The sequence below is a fragment of the Botryllus schlosseri genome, chromosome 6 (assembly GCF_051294905.1).
Source record: "Botryllus schlosseri isolate E-star chromosome 6, Bs_hap1, whole genome shotgun sequence".
NCBI lineage: Eukaryota > Metazoa > Chordata > Ascidiacea > Stolidobranchia > Styelidae > Botryllus > Botryllus schlosseri.
In genome coordinates this window covers 2601821-2623823 of record NC_137241.1, presented here as the reverse complement: position 1 = coordinate 2623823, position 22003 = coordinate 2601821, and the positions used below count along the sequence as shown (strand labels likewise).

General features: G+C 41.1%; 1 protein-coding gene and 1 long non-coding RNA gene across 2 annotated transcripts; both read left to right on the top strand.

The window, feature by feature from the left end:
- The first annotated feature begins 2530 nt into the window (after positions 1–2530).
- LOC145440274 (uncharacterized) lies at positions 2531–19464 on the top strand. Its single transcript, XM_080317835.1, has 13 exons — positions 2531–2864; positions 3424–3552; positions 3625–3806; positions 8450–8487; positions 8547–8600; positions 9940–10033; positions 11154–11517; positions 12676–12823; positions 13448–13598; positions 13925–14011; positions 15570–15654; positions 16750–16982; positions 19173–19464. Exons 1-13 carry the CDS (start codon positions 2736–2738, stop codon positions 19342–19344), a joined length of 1866 nt encoding a protein of 621 aa, XP_080173961.1. The 5' UTR covers positions 2531–2735; the 3' UTR covers positions 19345–19464.
- Positions 3813–6694, top strand: LOC145440275 (uncharacterized). The gene is made up of 2 exons (XR_013915499.1): positions 3813–4216; positions 6316–6694. It is a non-coding gene; the product is annotated as an uncharacterized LOC145440275 (long non-coding RNA).
- Positions 19465–22003: the final 2539 nt, after the last annotated feature.

Sequence of the window (22003 nt, the reverse complement as noted above, 5' to 3'; positions counted from 1 at the left end):
CTCACGACCAAAGCGTCGCACAGAATGCATTTGTATGCTATCTATTATTATGCTACATTTTTGCGAGCATGACATAAAGGACGCACAGACAACAGTTTACGCCACGCCTCTCTGTTACATTTCTGTCGCACGCGATTTGAAATTGGGATGCGAAGAATTTTTTGTTGCAAGAAAGTCAACAAATAATACATACAAATATTATATCGCTTCGGTGCCTCGCGAAATCTGGCTATGATCGGGAGGCATGAGACCAAATTCTGAATTACAGTAAAAAACAATAAAAGAGCAATAAATTATCACTCTCTCGGAGCCGAAACACTCCGTAAAATATTACGGACTCATTAGCGGATATTCAGTACAGTTCATTTTATTATAATTTTATCAGATCGTCAAACCACAAGATCGCGATACAATGAAAATATAGTAAAATGCCAAAACGACTTTGAAGTCAGACACCCACCTGGGCCTAGGAAATGTAAGTAAGAGGCGCGCGCATATGCACACTGAATGAACAGTAATAGAATATTACGTAAAAGGGACAAGCGGCAAGATCGCATCTGTCGGAAGCACTGAGTTATATAAACGGAAGGCGAGGTCGGGTATCAGGTCGTGTCTAGGGCTGGGCACAATGATTCGAGTACTCGAATCTGAATCGAGTATTAATTTTAATGATTCGAGTCGAGTCCTAAAATACGATTTTTTCGAGTACCGAAATTATACGCTTCTCGCCACTGAAAGTTAATTTATCAACGAGAATTATAGTTTCGATACTAATTTTCGCTGCTGAAGCCTTGAAAACATGATTGGAGGTATCGTAGCATACGAAAAATATGGTACGAAGCTTCGATTGTTACTGGACGTAGCACATTTCCGAAGTCATGATCATCCCACAACATTGTCACCAAGTGGAATGAAATCGGTATGGCCGAAAAAATACCAAAGTATCATTTATCAGATGGATAAGAGGCATTATAGTCTTTGTGGGGGCATAAACGGTACATATTTGAACTTTGACGTATTACATTCTTTTATGACGTCATATCGAGTGATACTCGATTACTCGACTCGACTCGAAGCCAGTGTTGGGATGACTCGAGTCAGCATTTTCGTATGACTTGACTTGACTCGAGTCACTTTGCAAAAATGACTTGACTTGACTTGACTCGGCGCTTCAAAAATGTCAATTGACTCGTGACTCGGAGCAAAATTTACGAGTCAATTTCAAGTCATCAACTAAACGGTCTCGATTAAATCACCCTTTTTTTTATGTATGTTCGGATTGTTCTCGATACGCCGATGTCACTTGTGACTGTGAGGGCAACCAGTCATTTACTGATTGCAAATTGACCGCAAACGAAACGATCACAACTTCCGTTGTCGTAGCAGTAGTCGATTAATCGAATAGCAACGTATCTTTGTTTCTCGATGCTCAGTACGCAGCGCCCACCTTTACCAAACCTCTGGTATAATTTCAATCGAACGAACATCGTTTATGTGTTTATATTCTCGCAGGTGTGTAGATGGGTAGTGTAGGCTACTGTAACATATCAATTTGTTACGACTTCTCGAGGCTTCGTATTCGATCCTCTATTTTGGTTGATAATAACAGACTGTAGCATGTATCTATACGCAGCAGGTATTCAAGTATTTTATTAGCAGCTCTAAGTGTGCGTGAGCGATACAGCGCCTTTTTGCATGTATATTCAACTTTATATTTGTAATTTGATGCAACATAGAAGTCCAATTAATCTGTCTTCCACCCAGTTAGCAAAATTTAATGACTTTGCATCATCACTCATACTTCGAAAATCCAATTTGACTTGAATCGTGACTTGACTCGTGACTTGACTTGACTTGACTCGACTTGACTCGAGTCACCTCCAAAAAACGAGTGACTTGACTTGACTCGAGTCACCTTCGAAAATCAATTGACTTGACTTGACTCGAGTCAAAATGTGTAATGACTCGAGATGACTCGTGACTCGAAGGTAGTGACTTGATCCCAACACTGCTCGAAGCATATTACGTGATTCAGAATCGAATCACTCAGGTACTCGATTTTGCCCAGCCCTACTCGTGTCCTGAAATCTCGAGCGCTGACTAGTATTTATTGGAAAACGATCATAAGATGCCTCATTATACTATAATTTCCATGACTGTGACATTTATATTGTCCACGTAGTAGTCGTTATTGTAGTTCAGTAGAATGAATGTAAATGCAAAATACAATACATGTGTGAGTTATGCCTGTAGGGAACTAACGTAACTACCCCAATTACCATCGTGAAACTTCACGTCCGGTGATTATATGCTGGTTAAGCGATGTTGGTAGAAAGCGGAACTCGAAGATTCACCTTTTCGCAATGTTTGATGTGTTTGTATTGTGTCTCGTGCTTCGTGAACTACCGCAGACGAGGTGACCTAATGACATACGTCAGTCGAGTAGCGTTCCGCTCAACTAGAATTGTTTATCTGTCAGGTGATTTCCCTTTTACGAGACCCGAGAGATCGGTAGCGTGCACTCCAAACAGCGCTTCTCACATCACATGACGCAGAGCGACGGTAGTGTAGCTAATTGACGATTCCTGACTACAGTACCGCGTTGATATTCAGTTCCAAACAAAACTGATTATCACTAATAATTGAGAGGCTGATTGCTTGTGTCTGATGAGAGTAGTGAACTACTGTACCCTCCATTAGCGAGCAAAGTAAGTCGACGGAAAGTAGTCATCAGGATGGCGACTGTAATTGTGTCGGACGACTCTGAAGGCATATCTTCGGTTGATGTCGAGATTACCGTCGGTGGAGTGAACTTGTCAAACGTATCTTCCGCAGGGAAGGCATTCAATGTAAATGGGCGCGAGGTAAGGCTAGCGTGTCGGAGTATTTGTATATTGATATTGTCCGTAAAATCCGAACAGCCGGACTAGTAATAAATCAACCTTTTATGATATGGGCTGGGCATAATCGAGTAGCTAAGTCTGAGTGATTCCGTTCTGAATCGAGAATTAGGCTTCGAATTGGGCTCACTATTATAGTATCACTCATTATGATGCCACAACAGTATGAAGAATTGGCGAAGATCAAATATGTAGGCCTACCTTTTATTCGACTACAAAGCATCAATGGCAGCTCACACAACATCTAGGAATATTAGGTCTTTTCGTCCATATATACCTGCTTTATTACACTTCGTAACAATGCTGTGGGTCGATCACGACATGTAATTTCCAATAATGTGAGTAGCTTTTTACTGCATATTTTTTATGCCAGGTTTACAGTCTTCCTCAATTGACAATAGTATCGTAATTATGTATCGTTGATAAACTAACCAAGCTAATTAGCCAAATATTGGTTGCGATGTAGATTTTTGTTTAATACGATGTGACCTACTTGTAATTATAACGTATTATTCCATTCTAGTATCCCATGACTCGATTTGGAAGCTGGGCGTTCCAGGATTCAGACGGTAACGAGGCAGCTAAGAAGATTTGCGCTGATGCCGGCATCATCGCAGCCTTAACTTGGGGTCTGCGCCAAACATGTCCGCAGGTTAAAAAGATTAAAATGCAGGTGCGGCAACTCGTGTGTTTGATACATGATGGTTCATCGTTTCACTGTCAGGTTGACGTGTGGGTGAAAGACGTAAATCGCTTAGGCCTCGCGTTACAAATGACGCAGGGTGATAAGCAGCTCGTATTGAATCGGATAGCCAGTGGGCAGCTAGCAAAAGACTTGGAACGGTACCTGCGCGAGGCGATTCCCAGCCTTTACGAAAACATTCGCATCAAGCTGATAAAGATCATGTGAGTACGAGCGAAGTGGTTTTTAAATTTTGAAAACATTTTGGTACATATACCCACCAGTTGTTACCTAGTCACTTGCGCATTGGCGCCAGTGGGAGACGATTGTTGATATTCTGTGCATTGTGTACAATGTTCGTTTCCATTCTCTACTGGTTTCTGACGAATACCCCTGACGAGCATCAGTCGATATTATTCTATTGAAGTTTTGTAATTCCAAGAGTCTGGTCGATGTTATTCTGGTTTTATTCATGATATGCATAATCGAAGAGCGGAATTGCTATTAGCCGCGTCTGGTCGCTGTGGTCTTCAGAACTTACGCATACGGGGATTCTTTGAACGTTGCATGGCGCGTGACTCTATAACAGTGGCGACTAGGAATTCTGGCATTCGTCAATAAATTAATGCGTTGCGTATCCACTATATCAGTGCTTTTCAACCTGTGTGACGGTTCGCACTGGTGCGAATGAAAAAAATTGTAGTGCGAATGACGAAGGTGGTGCGAACGGTGCGAATGGAAAATCCGGATGAGTGCGAATGAAAATCGTGAATAATTGTTCATTTCTCTGACGTGGAATATTTCAAATAAACCTAATAGAAAAATCAAGGGCCCTGTAACTGTTGTAGTTGAGACGCAATTGTAAAAAATTGTTTAACTTGACGCACCACTAATTGTAGCACTCACAAGCCGTAGTGAATTATCGCTTTCGCATTATAATTATTACGTAATCAAAAGCCTGGTTTAGAAGCTGGTGTAGTTGCCGACATACAGTAATATTTGTTCAATTTATTACAAAGATCCTGCCATAGTTTTTACATATCCAAGGGTATTGTGTTGGGTACTGTAGTCAATAAGCGAGACACGCAGAAAATATGGCTTGATCATGAGAATCAGCCGACATTGGTTTGAATTCATGATAAGAATTGTCCGAATGTTTTTTTTTTCTGGAAAAATTGGACGAAGACCGTTGGGATGAGCTAGTGTAGGGGTGTGCAAAAGCGATATCAGGCATATTATTATTATTAATATTATTATGACAACACACAACAGTGTGCTTATAGCCTGATTAAGGCTTTGTGCTCCACGACATGATATTTATCACACAGTTCAATGCATTTCTTCATGTTCAATTTCTCTTGCACTCTCAATCTTCAAGGCTTTCATCGGTTCTATTGACGTCGACTTCCAGCTCGACCCACTGTCATATCTGGGCTTTGCAAGTCACTGCAATTGCAGTGAGATCGGCTATGGGGTGGGGAGCCCATATAACCTCTGACACATAGAATTTAGTCCGAACCGGGATTCGAACCACTGCCATTGGTGTCGTGTGGCTTGTAGCCTACTTCCCCCAGAGTTCAGGTCTATGACATTCATTCATTTTGAGGCCAACACCTTCTGTGTCGGATCACGTGAACGCGTAAAGTTTTGGCCAACGGCTGATAAAATGCGGAGCTGCTGGTAAAATATGATGCCAAAAACATCAGCGGCGACAAAACCTTGGTCAAAATCACCGTCGCTGGATGGCCAAACCTTTCGATATGGATATGATCCGTTGTCGGCACGGAATAGGCCCGTACTTGCAATCTGAGTAGACAGTATAGTACAAATGCGACACGCAGAGGAACTTGCATGCTTCACCCTAATTTATATCGCGTGCGTCAGACATATTTTATAGATCTCTGTTGGGTAGAATTGTGTTGTGCGCGTTCTGTATGTCATGCATATGCTCATAAAATCGTAGAATACTATACTCTAATACTAAAAATTAATTCCTTTTCATGGGTGAGGCTCGGGTTGCGAGATGCCACAAAAGTTCAGATTTTGGTGGTAGTCTAAAAATCTGGTTCAAGGTTATTAAACTGTTATGAATATTCAAGCTAGATTGAACTAAAGAACGATCAAACAGTATCGTGACTTTGTTTGATCTTCTCATATACTCACGAGACAGAAAATGGGATATCGAAAAAAACAACTCAAGTTGAAGCAACGTATCATAGGTAGCGAGTTCTATTATGCCCAGTGCCTACTCTCCTTGACAGTATTGGAGCTTATTTTCCAAGACATCAGGCACAAGCCGCAACACAGCTACACAAGATTGTGGATTTTTAACCCTTTCGACAGACTAGAACCTCCGGGACCTTTGTGTCATCTCTCAAAAACGATTTCTGCCAGCAGGCGTTTTTCACTCGCGGAAAATACGCTGTATTTTGGATAGGAGTGCAGAACAGTTCTTAAGACCTGGCCATCCAAGTACTATGGTAGGCGCTATTGTACAAAATCTGCAGAGAAGCGTTTTAGTTCTATAGTTGAAATCAAAACTATGGAAAAGAGTTGCATTTTTAATGAGACACTTCATGGCTTAACAGCTATGGTAGCCAATTTGTTGCACATCTGAACAGAATATTCTTATGTATCTTCATCTCCTTTTTGTACAGCAATTTTCGGTAGGCTTGTGCGAATGAAATTTATTTTCCCAAAAAAGTGCGAATGAAGCTCAAAAAGGTTGAAAAGCACTGCACTATATCAATAGAGTACCCCCTGTGACGCGAGTTCACGACATATATCGAAGCCTGTGCTGTCACTGGTGTGCTGATTAGTGAATGATGGACCAGATTTTTTCAAATTCAGACCGGATGAGCGCCAGGAAAATGACAGGCGATGTACCATGTAATTGTAACAGTATTCCGTTATTGGTATCTATGGTCGTTTTACACCAGTCCAATATAGTTAATTTGGATTCCCTCGGTAGCGCGCCATAATCACTACCGGTAGCAGTCGTAACTAATTTCATAAGTCAGATTAGTATGGTAGATTGCTCTTACCGACTGTTCGTACGGGTACGGCTTTGTTTTAATGTTTCAATTGTTATTTCGGGAAGCGAGTCGTTTATCCAATTATTCGTCACTGATGTGAGATTGGGAGTTATCCCCTCCTGTTGTACCATAAGAGTTCGTTCACTATGTCAACAGGTTCTGTGTATTATATATGCAATTATGTATATGTTATGTATACTCTGATTTGGGAATTGAATACTGATAGTGTCAAGTATAAATGGATCTCCAGCCACAGACAAAGCGGTACAGATTTCGTGTATGTTGCGTGGATCGACCTTATTCTCACGATCAGCGGATCCACGATCCATGTTGCATTGTGTCCCAAGCTGATATACGCTAATAACTGACGTATTTCAACAAAAGATAATTGGTTATATTTTATTGTAAATATATTATTTAATTGCATATCGAAGTTCCGTGCATCCAACATACCCCGTCAATGTTCGGGTATAATTCAATATAAATATATTGTTCAGTCGCATGTAAATTTTAAATATCATGCCCAAATCCATATTCTAACGCAGAGTTCTCAAACTCAACTGTGCTCGCGGGCCAATTTCCTATTTTTGATGGCGCCGCGGGCCGCACCACCAATAATAGGCGAATTCAATGTATTTCAAAGTAGGCCTTATTTCCTGGTTTCGAGCATAGCTCTACTCCTGATAACTACGCTATATTGACATGTCATTACGGAAGTCTAATAGAATCAGCGTTTGATTTTACCTTCGAATGTTGGAACAGATCAATAACAACTTGAACATAATGGATCTGTGCAATAGCAATAGAAATGTGCAATCTCCGAAGAATCCGTTGATGTTACAGCTGTGAAGCGTAGGCTACGACAAGTTGATACTCGCCACATTAAGTTGGCCATTTCTGCATCATAATGCCAATGTCACATACAATGCAACACTCGAGGCTTATTTTGGGGAGTTCCGGGACCACGAACAGAATAAATTTATATTTTCGCAATCAGTACCGGGGTGGCTTTCGATTGATACTCGTTTTATGAAATTTAGGCTAATACAGGACAAGCCGGACAAAAATTACCGTGAAATAGCCTTCGACCAAATGGAAAGTATGACGTACAGCAATTTCACTGAGCAGTGAGATTTGCGTGGTTGTACCAAACCACGACATTCCGAGTCACACAAATCCTTCTCTGATTATAACGTTTGACGTGACGAGTACGAGTAATTCTACAGAGGGTCGCGTCCAAGACCAAATCACAATTTTCAGTCACGAATCATCAACGGGTCATGTTTTACCATATTAAACAAGTAATGTCACGTAATAGTTGATCTTCCACTGAGTGGTAACTTTTGAAACTGATGTATAAGTGAAGTTTGATGAGTAGTTTCAGGCTTCTGGAGTAGTTTCAGAGCGAATTTTAAGTCCTCAAAAACTGGTAATAAAATATTGTCGAATACTTCGAAATCCATAATGCCGTCGCGGGCCGCGTGTTTGAGCCCTCTGTTCTAACGATTCTTGAAATTAAACTCCGATTTTCCTAATATTGGGTTGAAATAACCAACCAAACATTTTCGATGCGTTCCGTTCACGAACAGAATGGTGGTATGACTGTCACTCGTCGCGTTGAATTCGATATCGAAATACTGTGTCGTATTGTCGATATAAAATGATATTGTAATTGTTAAAAGGTATCGTGGTACACCTATATTTATGAAGCAGTATATACGGTAAATAGGTTGCGCTCGCATATAATATCGTTGACCTGACCCGCGATTTTCGTGAAGCCTCGCATATTTTGTTGCCCTACAACGCCCGTATTTAACACTTGGTCACTACAGGGGAGCAGCCTCGAAGAAAAGAAACTCAAACTGGACAGGTATGCTTTGCCATTCGCTATTCTATCCCCGACTTATGTTGTTCCTTACCGCATGCAAGCCACGCACATGGACCCGGAATTTCTGGCAAAATTCAACATGTTACGTGAGATGGGTAAGGATTTTTTTAATTCTATAATTTTTCTGTCGAACAGAAACGGAATACGCTTGTTTTACAACTTAAGTCGAAATATTTTATTTGACTAGCACGGTCTTGTTCCGAAATGATACCAAATCCGGACTAGCGCCGATGCTATTGTTCTGTCTTGTATATCATAAATGAGATATTGCACAGCGTGGACAACTAACAACTAGGGCTGGGCAAAATCGAGTACTTGAGTGATTCGATTCTGAATCACGTAATATGCTTCGAGTCGAGTAATCGAGTATCACTTATTATGACGTCACAACAGGATGTACTATGTCGAAGTCCAAATATGAGCCTTTTATGCCACCACAAAGAACGTAATGCCTGTTATCCATCACATTAATGATGCTTTGGTATTTTTTCGACCATACCGATGTCATAGCACTTCTTAACAATTTTTTTGGATGATAATGACTTCGAAAATGTGCTATTTCCAGTAACGTTCGTAGCTTTGTACTGTGCCTGGTATGCTGAAACACGGCCAATCAAGGTTTCACGGCTTCCTCAGTGGAAAATAGTATCAAAACTATAATTCTCGTCAGTAAATTAACTTTCAGTTGCGAGGACCGTATAATTTCAGTACTCGAAAAAATCGTCTTTTACTACTCGACTCGAATCATTAGAATTACTACTCGATTCAGATTCGAGTACTCGAATCATTTTGCCCAGCCGGCCAGCCCTACTAACAACATATAATCCTCTCGGGACATGCACAGCAGACTTATAATTCTAGTTGTGTAACTAGACTAATTAATGCGAAATGCTGGTAATCTAATTCCAATCTAGCTTGTAAAATGTTTCTTCGCTCTAATTCTAATTCCAATCTAATTTGTAAAATGTTTCTACGCTCGAATTTTAATTCTAATCTAAGTTCTGGTTTTCCTAAAAATGCCACACACGAAACGAGCCAAGCTTGCCATTCCCGTGCTTATGAGACCGAACTGGGGTATTCATGAAGTGAACTAGATCCGCGAACACAGTAATTCTAATCTACTATGTAAAACCTGTACAGCTATAATTCTAACCTAATTTAGAAAGGTGGAAATTTTCTACTCTAAAATCTGGTGCACAGTATGTATGGTAACTCGCAGAAAAATGTGGAGTTTGTCAACAGCCCAAAGTAAGAATTTAAGCAGGCTATCGCTCGTTAATGATGACACCCTCACTACGATATGTCTAAAATGGATATGATACATTGAATGCCTCAATTCTGACAGAGTTAGCAAGCTCCGACAAAATGATAACCGCAATTAAAACGAGTATTTTCTTTCCGTAACCGCCTATATTTTATTGTTTGCCCTCGCAGAATGCATTTCGAATCTTATGGACTCCGGAACGCACGAATTGGCGTACGGCAGATTGAAGCAACTAATAGAAATGAATGTCACGGACGGCGATAGGTGTGCTTTGTTCTTAGATCATATTATGTATGTTCATTTGTTCAACTAGTACAATATTGAGAAAGCATTATCTTTGTTACGTAAACCTCGGCGGGATTCACGATATTAGAGTTCAGTTGTCAAAAGCGCATCGAAACATGGCCGAGCTGGTCGCAAATATTTGGTGGGGGGACCAAGAGTCATTTTAAAAATTCCCAAGGGATCATTTCGTGAATTTTTTTGGACAATTTCGGAACCACTGATGTTAAGCATTGTTTTAAATCCCATACGGGCCCACCTTCCTTCGTGTTCCATTTGTGCTAATTCTACTTTGTCAAGCGTCGTTTTGATCAAGATGATGTGTTTGATTTATAGGCAGTATGATTCTGAGTTAGGTTCTGTTACTTGTGTCACCTTTCGGGTCTAAATGCACACCCTTTTCGCCAGGTAGCACTCTAAACGTTAATGCTGTCTTTCACCGATTTACACCCTAGCGTAGGGTGTAAATGAGATAAACGCCACATCCGCGTACGAAATCGTGCTTTCACACCCATTCCAGCGGGCGAAAACGAGCCAAATGCACCAATCCTTATGACGGTATTTACCAGGGGTGGAGTGGATTCTGTGTACGTGTAGGCTACCACCCCATAAAATACCAAAAAGTTTCTACACGTTGACAGAAATTTCGAGACTCCTGCAATATAAATTCATGGGGACTGGCGTATATTCAACTCGTCTTCATCAACTGGAATAGCTTGGAAAGCATAATTTGATACCTGAATCAAAATGCAGTTTATCTGTTAAAAACACCTGTTTTCCAACCATTGATTTACAGTGTGCGGTTATGCCTGCACGAGTCGCTACACTCTCACCGAACGAAAAAAGTTATAAATCTGGTTATAAATCCTACATGCCTGCCTTCCTACCCGTGCAGTACATGCATAATTTGGATTAAAATGTTATAGTCGATTTCTACCGCGGTATAAGTTTGAGGTAGGTTTCGGTATCGTGTGACATGGGTTTATATTCGCACCCGTATATCAGGGGAGTTACGCGGGTAGAAATTACACTCTTTTCGCTAAGACTGTAGTGCTCCGATATGGATGAAATCGTACATGCCTCATCGAGTGCTATATTCCAGGATCCACATGCTCATACGGCTTGGCATGTGCTGTTTCGAACTCGACAAAACTAAAGAGATGGGGGACACGGCAATGCGCGTCACCAAACTAGCCGCAACAGTCGACAAGGACGTCGCGTCTTTCGCCATGTTACGAGAGGATATCGCTGACTTCGCCAACGCGCTGGTCAGGAGCAGGATGTTCGCTCTGGCCGCCGGCATGGCGGTGGCTTTCAGCCCGATATTCCGCAAAGTCGAAGAGCCGAACGATCGCATCGAGAAGATGTTGAGTCATGCGATGCTGTGCTGCGTGGTCATGAAGGACGCGTTGAGAAGCAGGCCAATGGTGGGAGAGCAAATGGAGTTTCGGAAGTACGTTGACAAGGTTGGTATTAACTTGCTGGTATTTCGTTGCTATTGCTCGCGGCTCGTGGCGGAGGAACCAGAATGGCACAGCTGGATGATTCTAGTTGGCTAATTAAACTATAGTTGGAGTGAAATAAGCGTAATCTAATTTTAAACTAATAGTAGAAATGCCTCTATGCTCCATTTCGCATTCTAATCTAATTTCCCATTGTCCCGAGAATGTTACGGGAAAACTGCATAGTGCGAAACGAGTAAAGCTTGTTGTACAGACATTTCATATTCTCAAGGCTTGTGATAATGAACTCCGAGTTGATAGGAACTGATCTTCATTCAATGTCCAATTTTCGCGAATTCTGTAATTCTAATTCTAATTTTTTTCGAAGAAAACTGTAGCTATAATTCTAATTCTGTAATGATTCGAATGAAGTAGTTTTTGTCGGGGCAAATTCAGCGCGTTGTTCCCATGTCCATATTTTTTCACGCCGACGGTGAACACATCGAATAGCAGAGCATCTTTAGCTGTTACCATGTATCGTACACGCCTTGATCTGGTCCCACTAGCAATTCTAAGATTATTCCGTGGTATCCGATGGTATCGATTGAGGTCCACGTAGCACAGGGGTGGCTAACATACGGCCCAAGGGCCGGACGCTGCCCGCGACGGGATTTTCAGCGGTCCGCAGGCAGTTTTCGGGCCTTGCACGATAACGTGGAAAGCAGGCCTACATACATTTGCAAGCAAACATTTTCGACCCTGAACAATGTAAAGCTGTGTTCCTCTAACTGACGTTCACCTGCATTCTTTACTAAGGGTTTTTACGTACGACCTACAGCCAGTGTTCAAAGAACTTCGATCATCCGCAGATGTCTCATAGTAGAGTTCAACATCTATGGAAGTACATTACGTTGATAAATTCATTATACTGTCTTTGGTCTATATGGTTTAAACTTATCGTTTACAATAAATACGATTTATTCCTTGTAAAGGAAGTTATTTACGCGATTCGTGTTCTAGTCAGGAATCCAGCCCGCTAGTTACTTCATTTTCCCATGTGCGGCCCGCCGACTGGAGATGTTTCCCGCCCCCGAGTAGCAGAATGTTCCGCGTACCAGTGCTGCACGTGTCATGAAATACATTATTTGGGTTACAACGTCCATAACCTCCTGCACCGTACAGGTGGCCAAAGACGTCGACTACATACGCGACTTAACGGGGTGTAACCCACTGTTGCAATCGCGCGCAGTTTATTATGTCTCGTATATGTTGAACGGGATCGAAACCCAGCTGGGAGATCATGCGTCGGGCATCCCGCAGAGGAATTCAGGTAGGCGGCTTGCTTTGTTTGCGTTGCGTCATATCTCTCTTGCTCGGTATTTGAGAGAATATTGTATCGGTCGGTGTGGGTTGCGTAATCGGGTTCCGTACGTTTTGTCGTTCACCCTTTTCGGAATATCCCACCAACGACACTGCTCTTTCAAATGTATTCAACGGAATAGTATATTCATATTGAAACAAACCCGAATATTTTTGACTGAGGCTCGCAATGGGTAATCGTCAGGAAAGTACAGCATCGAAAAGAACATTTTATAGCAAAATATTGTGCCGATTGATATAAAATGTTCTTTGAACAGCTTCTTTGAGGTACAGAAATTCAATATTCAAAATGTTCTTTTCAATTCTCAACCTTTTCGGCGTCCCCTATCCCTCCAATAAAGAAGCCATCAACCTGGACCTTGATGAAACAGGGTTCCGTAAGCCTAATGCTCACCTGACGCTATGGTGAAAATATGCAAGATCAATGTTCAACATTTACGGTGTAGATATTTCATCAACTCTTGTGCGATATTTCGCGTATTAAAGTTGTACGAATTAAAGCACCATTGTCAACAGTGTTATTGGTCATGAAATTGACAGCAGTTTCAAGTCGTTTCTGATTCTAATTTCGCAGATGCGTTCTCGAGAATCGAAAGCGGCTGGGCTGATTTCCCGAGGATACTTTCGCTGGCCGAGGAATATCCGGAGGTGGCGCCTATGATGTCCGACCCTGGTCTTTTCAAATGCGTGAAAGAGATATCTGAAAACCCGGCGCTGCTGGAGAAGTAAGTGATTCCATTGGAAGAATTTGGTTTAAAAATAAGGTACTCTGTAACCAAAATAGTGTGTATTCCGTTCACACCAAAATGTGGTACAAACACGCAAGTAGAACCTCCCGGAATTATACAGCGGTATAAGTCAAGCACAGAGTTTAAATTCAAAATATGCTTGACAAATCAGTAAAAGCACAAATGGAGTACGAATGAAGATAGGCACTTAGGGTTTATGACCGCGATATAATTCTGCGGTGGGTTATCTTTGCTTGTACCAGCCTTTTGGTGTGAATACACCAAGAGTTCAAATGTTGCAAATTGATTTGGTTTTGCTTTAGGCGCATTTTGGACCCGCGAATCGGCAAGCTCAACGCCATTTTAAACGCGGAAGACAACATACCGCTGATGTCCAATTCCGGAAATAGGTAAGTATCACTCTTTTCACTTTTAAAATCATCTGAACACGCGAATCACGGCGAGAGTAGGGTGAGACTCGTCTTTCCAAATGGTATTACTGATAACAGCGATATACCTCAATTATTCGGAATCGCCTATCGGAAAGTCTTATTCACGATTCTTGATAGACAATGTTCTTTCCAATTCTCTACTATAGTTGCTGACGATTACCCCTGACAAGTATTAGCCGAAAATATTGAGGTTTATTTCGATATCAATATTTTGATCAGTTATGTTGGAGTTCTGTACCTCCAAGAAGCTCTTGAAAACAGTTTATAAGTGGACGGACATAAATCATGTGTTTTGCTGATTCCCATCATAGCGTGGTACGAATTGGTTGTCGGCACATACTGGTACAAAATTGAGTTGTCAGACTCAATCCCATTTGTTGAAAATGAGCGTATTCCACGACATTTTCTGAAACGAAGCATTGCGGTAAATGACAGTTAGGAACTGCTGTTCAGTGACAAATAAAATATTATTTGCATTCCGTGATGATGTCGATTTCTTATGCCGTGGAAAATTTATACCTCCTGGGATGTAGCAGCGTAAACCCCCAGCTCCATGCACTTTCTGCATACCGTGTTTATGACCGATGTTCACAACTATTTACTTGGGCCATAGATTTTTTCACTTGCGGTAGTTTTTGATTGCTTTTAAAGCGCTGCTAATTCGACGTTAGTAGCTTTCTTGACAACTGTACCCACCTCTGGATATATCCCATGGACTGAGTTTTCATGTGCCGCCTTTTGGGTAACATGAACCATGGATATTATATCGATAAGTAACAAAGTTGAACGACAATATTGATTGCATCCACTCCAAACCAGACTTGTACAAACTACGAATCTAGTTATAGTTGACGGTCAACGCATGAAGACGCCCACGACCACCTACGTTGGAGACGCTAACACGGGCACAAAACTGATTATCTCGATGTTCTTTTGTTTCCTATTTTCTTTTGCCCTTTTTATTTTATCTAATTGAAAAGTCGATATATATATATAACAGTTACTGGCATTTATCATTATTTTTCATGCATTTGTCATTTGCCATCGCTACCAACAGTGGTGTACTCAGGAAGTGGGTTTTGGGGTTCTAGAGCCATCCCGTTTTAAACTAGAAACCCCGTTCTGTAGTAGTTCAGTCTGTGTAATTACTCGGTGATTTTGTTGTACTGATGCGCTCCTATTCCAATAAAACGAAATTGATTGCGTTGCTTCGGAATTGTTTAGTCGCTTGTGTTACTTAGTTAGTTGCGGAGTCCTAGTTCTCGTTGCGACATTGACAAGTTCCAGTTCTAGTTGAGCGTTTTGAAAATCCCGTAGTGCGTTCAAACCTGTTCTGAACAGTTGACCCCGACCGCATCATCTGTGAAACAATTGACGGTCTTTATTGATGGCATCATCGTCAAAGTGTTGATGTGAGATAATTGTATGTTTTTTGGTTGGCATCCAAAATCTAATATATTCCTCTTCAGCAAAACATTGTTGAACTCTGGTAAACGAGATTTTTTCACTTCTGCAGACTCGGAGGATTCGGGCCGACTAATATGTTTGAAGCTATGTTGTTCGAAGGATTGAGGTCGAGAGCGTTTGATAACAAAAATGAAGTAAGTTTCTTCTGGTCGCCATAATGTTGGACGATTGGGTGCGCGATGGACGAATGTGCTAGTGGCAGACGTGGCGCGATCGTGATTCGTTATCGTAATCCTTTGATTTAGCAACAGGGGCAATACACGACTTGCGTGCCTCTAATTGGACAGCTAGATTATGTTCAGATTTTCCAATTAAGATTAGTATAAGAATTATAGCTACAGTTTATTTTCGACACATTAGGGATAGATTTGGTGAATTCGCACATTGGAAATTGGACTCGAATCCAGTTTAGAAAGGAATACAACAAAAATCAAGGTAAATTCGTATCAGATCATAGTTCATCCTCGCAAGCACGAGAATGGCAAACGAATATAGATATTGACTATCACTTGAGAAATATATATTTACCCGTATGTTACCTGCTTGTCAGTTCATTTCCTTTTTGTGGTCGGTAATTTCAGTGTGCAAAGTACTCTATTTGAAAATTATCGCACCATTATTTTAACGTGGCTATTTCAATGAAGTGGACTAATTTCTAGCTAATCCGTGTCATATCTTTTTTTCGCTTACTGGCGATGTCTTCTTCCAAATTCCACCTTAGGCACTTGTCAATATCAAAACAAGTGGAAAAGACATCCCTGCCTCTTCGGGCATACCTTGAACACGATTTTCGGTCGTGTCGGTGTGACGAAATTGGTCACCGTAAATACTATTATTTCAAAAATGACCGCAATTTAAATTTGACTCACCTCCGCGTCTACTGGTTGGAACCGAGTCAAATTTGGTGTGCAACGTTTTTTCAGGTAACCTGACGATTTGAAAACTAAGCCGACAAAATTTCGGAGGAAAAAAGTTTTTTTTTAACGCCCCTGCTGTACAGCAAGCTTAGGTCTTTTCGCGCTATACAAGTCTCGTGTAACATATTCATGTAAACCAGAAATTAGAGTCGCTTTAATTAATATTAGAGCATGGTGATATTTCAGAAATTCAACTACAATTAGATTAGTCCAATTAGTCTATTATGCAACTATAATTATCTAGCTAGTCCATGTCTGCCTGAATGCAACATGCGTTTTGTCAATATACCATACACAAACTATGATTCTCAGGCGCGTAAAGAAAAGGAGAAAGGCAACGAAGCCTACAAGAAGAAGCAATACAAAAAGGCGCTTGATCATTACGACAAAGCCATCAAGCTCGACCCTTCCGACGCGTTATTGCACTCCAATAAAGCCGCCGTCTACATCAGCGAGAAGCGTCTGGACGAAGCCAAGTCCGCGTGCCTCACTGCCATGCACATATTGCAAAGTCAAGACGAAAGTGACGACAAGGATATGGCGAAGTAAGTCTGGTAGTAGGACCTATTTAGCTTACCGACTCTATCATATCCGATTGGTGTAGGTAGAGTTAATCGCTTTCGCTAAAATCCATTTGTTATGTTAGAGGCCTGGTTCTTAACCGGAAACCCAATGGCATCAGTGAATGTTATGGTGATAGGATAGTTGACATACTTCTTTCAATTCTCTACTTGATTGCTGACGATTACCCCTGACGAGTGTCAGCCGAAATGCTCGGATTTATTCCAATATGAATATATTGTTCGGTTGCATAATGCGGTTCTGTACCTGCAAGAAGCTCTTCAAAATCATAGTGTTCCGTAGTTTTTCGTAACGATCTGTAATTGGAAGTTGATTCAAAAACATAGCCACTTGAGTGCAAGGAGTGCAATTAGACAAACCTTACTCGTGTACTCCGAGAAAGCAGACGTAACGAATAAACGATACTTCGTTAGTGACCAGTGATCACCTCTGTAATGCGTAAATGGGTGTAAATGTGGAAAAACTTCATAACATCGAATTACCATTTTTTAACTGGAACGATTGCCAGGATATTAGGGACCTAACGGCTGTTGGAGAAGTTAAGCTTGCGAAATGTACGCAATTCGGGATCAGTGATCACAGCATTTACGTCACGTGTATATTTACACAACTTCATAATTCTTGGTGTCTAATCGGGCTAATTCGAGGGAAATGACTGCAATCTAATTTTAACCTAATTTGTGAAGTGTTGCTGTGCTCTCATATCAATTTTAATATAAATTTAGTGAAAATGCTACGGGAGAACTGTATAGTCCCATAGTGTAAAACGAGCAGAGTTAGATGTACGGACCTCTTCCATTCTCACGTCTACGAGAATTAACACTTGATTTGATGTGAACTAAACCCGATTTGTTGCAGTGACGTGCGGTCCAACGAGGCAGGTGAGGCAGTGCCTCACCTGTCGTCAGGGTGAGTGAGTGAAAATTGTGAAAACCCTACATGAGTCGATGATTATATTGATATTTTACATCGATGCTCATAAATAACGAAATTTGAACATTTTTTCACCCAGCACCATCAATTTGCATAATTATTATTCAAAAATACAGCGCATAAGGAGAGGTGAGGCACGAGCGGGTCGTTCCTCACCTGCGACAATGCAATTCATCATAAATAGCTCGGAATTCATAATAACTGGTATCAATCAAGTGCTATCGTCACACTGATTCCGAAAATCCAAATATTAATAGTATCCAAGCTCCAGAACCCCTCCAAAATCGCCAAGGAAGGTGACATTCGGCTTTATTACAGACAATGCCATCGCAGAAAAACAATGGCCAGGTGTGGTACAAACGAATATGCCTCTTGCACTATTCGCTAACAATTGGACAATCGCAGCACAGTGAAACGCGCTATCGATTTCGGAATACAACGGTCTTGTAGGAATTATATAGTAGAGACGGTCAATACGTAATGTGGAGCAAATACATTCCCTTGCTTATGTAGCTGTTATGTATTTTCCATCCATAGGTACGTTAAATTGTGGTCTGTGACAGCTACTGGCATAGGCTGCATTGTCGTTGTTTGTGGTCTTTATGCTGTGTTCAACTACAATACCTATAACCCTTAATTGTGGTATGTGATAGCTATTCTTACATAGCCTGCGTTGCCATTGTTTGTGGTCAGTGGTGCCACTCCTAGTGTTTTTACACTAGATCCAGTATATTTTGACTTGACCTATAGTGTCCTAGTGTATTTTCCTTCGAAATCCGGCAAATCTAGTGTTTTTTACAGAAAAAACATTTGTAAATGAGGATGCTATTTTCATGTGCTTCGGATAATTTATACCGGTACTTGAAGAGATGGTAATTATTATCCGTCTAAACTTGTCCAATCAGCACAATAGCGCCCAGTCCTACATGTATTGTAGAATGTGGAATTGCAACGGCTATCAGTGTGCAAAGAAAATGCTCTTCTATACCCGTTGCTGTTGTTATTCACATTTTAGGTCTCTTTATCAGGTACTTTACGTACGTGCGTGTTTGTGTGTGTGTGTGGGGGGGGGGTCGTGCCTCACCAGCCATGAACCTCACCGTGCGTCACTGATTTGTTGTCCTTCTTTCTAGATCGGAGTCGTAATCAATTTTCAATTTTTTACGATTTCACTAATTCCAATTCTAATTCTAGTCTGATTTATCCAACCCTGGTCCCAGGTTGCTTGCAAGACTCGCGCGCGTCGAGTTTCTCAGCAAGCGCTACGACGCCGCGATGGCGCTTTGCCAGAAGTCGCTGCGTCTCCACGACGACCCGAAAGTGAAGACGCAGATGAAGGAGTGCGAGGAGGCGGTCCTCGCTTCAAGTTTTAGCGATTTTATGAGGTTTTAATGGACACCGTCTGTCGATTTGAGGGTTTTGTTTTGGCACGAATTGTTGGCAGATCAAGATTGGATGTGTTTCTTTGCATTGTACATTGATGTTATAATAAAGCAATTTCGTTTCCTTGTATTCCCGTGTTTTTAACAGAATTACGCCTATTAGTTTAACACCGAGGGTTTTAACCGGGTTTCTCACGAACTCCAGTGGTTGGTTGGACGTCAATGATAGAAATGAGATGTATACATGAGGGTTCACATTGATTTGTTGTACGATTTTTTTATAATCCTACAGGAGGTTCTTGCAGGTACGGAACATCAATATATAATTGATTAGTATATTCATGTTGAAATCGACCCCGATATGACACTCGTTAGCGGTAATCTTCAGCAACTATTAGAAGACAAGTAGTCAAGAAGGCTACTAAAGTAGCGGTAGAAGTAGCGACGAAAAAATCTACTCAAGTACGAGTAGAAATACTTCTTTCCAAGGTAACCTAAAACTACATGTAGAAGTGGAATTGACTGACTTTGAATCTACTCAAGTAAGTAAGTAGTTGTGAAAATGATCGTAATTCGTTTGTATGGACTGTCAAAAGCTGCAAATGGAGCTATGCGGAAGGCGTAGAGAGCTCGATTCATATTGATGCATCCCAGGAGGTGTCAATTTTCGACAGAATAGGCAGTCGTCCACATCATGGGATTCCACTTGGTTAAAGGCAATTTGACGGTAATTTTTGACCGGCTTACTGAGAATTACATTTGATAAAACTGCTATCAATCGAAAGCTGCCGCTGTACTGATTACAAAAATATGTATATTTTATTCCACTCATGGCTCTGGAACCGCCACAATTAGCCTCGAATTTTTCATTGTTGTGGAGATTGGCATTTTGACGCAAATATGCTGTCTGGCTCAACGCGAAATGTTGGGCTGTTGATACTTTCTATAGGCGCTTCGGTAGAAGCGAGTACCAATTACCAGCCTTTCCTTGACTTGTGCGCTCACACTTGACCAAAGCGACTATATAGAAAGTATTGATACTCGCCATCAATAGCGCGACGTGTTTCTGGGGCCCTACAAAACAAGCGGGCTAAGCCAATCGATATCATAATAATATGATATATCCAATGTAGATAGCTACATAGACGGAAATATCTCTTTAAATTGAAGGAGAGTGCGTGAAAATTCGTAAGCCCCTAATGCATTCTGTGGACATAGTTTTACCCTTACACACCAAGGAAAGGCTGGTAATGTGTGCTCTCTTCTACCGAAGCGCATATCAACAGAACAACGTTTCTCTGCGACGCGATTGCACGTCGAAACACAAGCTCATTATCCATGGCCGCGACGGCAGCTGAGCCCACACTGCATTTTTGCGTCACAATGCCAATTCCCACAATAATAATTATATATCATCGGAGTCCGCACTCTGGTGGCCGGTATAGCCAATGCCGTCGTCAGCCCGAACTGATATTTATTAGATATTTTCGGTAAAAAATCGGTAAATGCTTTTCAAAAAATCGCTAGATTTATCGCTAGGCGTTACATCCATATTATTTGGCGCTAAACCGGATGAAAATCGCGAGATCTAGCGCGAAAATCGCTAAATTGGCAACACTGCCATATAGGACACTATGATTACACAATTTATTTCTGTATGATATTGAGTACTAGGGAATTTCCCGGGTGAACTCGCCAGTGCCGAGACTTTAGTATCAACACCATCAAATGAATGACGTATTTACAATGTACATTGTAGGCTACACTATAAGTATTGTACGTAAAGTGCGCAGTGTTCAAGCTGGTATTTGTGTACATAAGTTCACGAATCGAACTTCGTCACGGATCATTGTCTGTTTTCTGTCTTCGCGACTCATACTTCTACATTTCACTGTATTGGGTAACAGCTAATAGGTAATTATGCATAATTTCACCGCTGCTTTAGCCTACGCCAAACAGCAGAGTCGTATTTTGACAGAAAAGTAGTCGCATTTCATCAAATCGTATAACCTGACCGTCCGCTGTCATGTTGGCATAAACTCAGCAACTAAGGTCAGTGGTGTTGTTGGTCTGAGTATAAAGAATGCCAATGAGATTGTGTTGATTTACCGAATGTTAGATATATCCCAAGATGTATAAAAAGCTGTTCGGTATAGGAAGGTTTGATGGCATCAGGTACGCGAATACGGTGCAGGTTAAGTCAACGTAAAAGTAACTTTATTTAGCAGATAAAACAGAAGTGCCCCGATACTGTGTTATTATCATTATTTGTAACAGTAGAATCGTTGAAGTGGCGCTTATCAGGTCACAGGTTTTGGGCGCCACGTCTGTAATAGTTATTATGACAGGGAATCAGGTCATATAAATATATATATAACATCGTATAATCTTAGTCATACTGTCTGGTACATTGATCCAAGGTATGCAGTATGCACGTATGCACGTAGGATTTGTAACAATGGACAAAGTGAAGTAATGAATCAATCACAATCGTCTCTTCCGCGTAGTAACCAAAATGACTGTAAGTTACCGACTGAATGTATACAGAGAAACAAACACACCGATTGAGAACATTCAGTGGTTCAAATGGGCTCTATAGTAAAACAGGAAAGGAAGAAAATGGTGTCCAGTCGCTAACAATTTCGGTGAAATAATCGATCAACAAACCG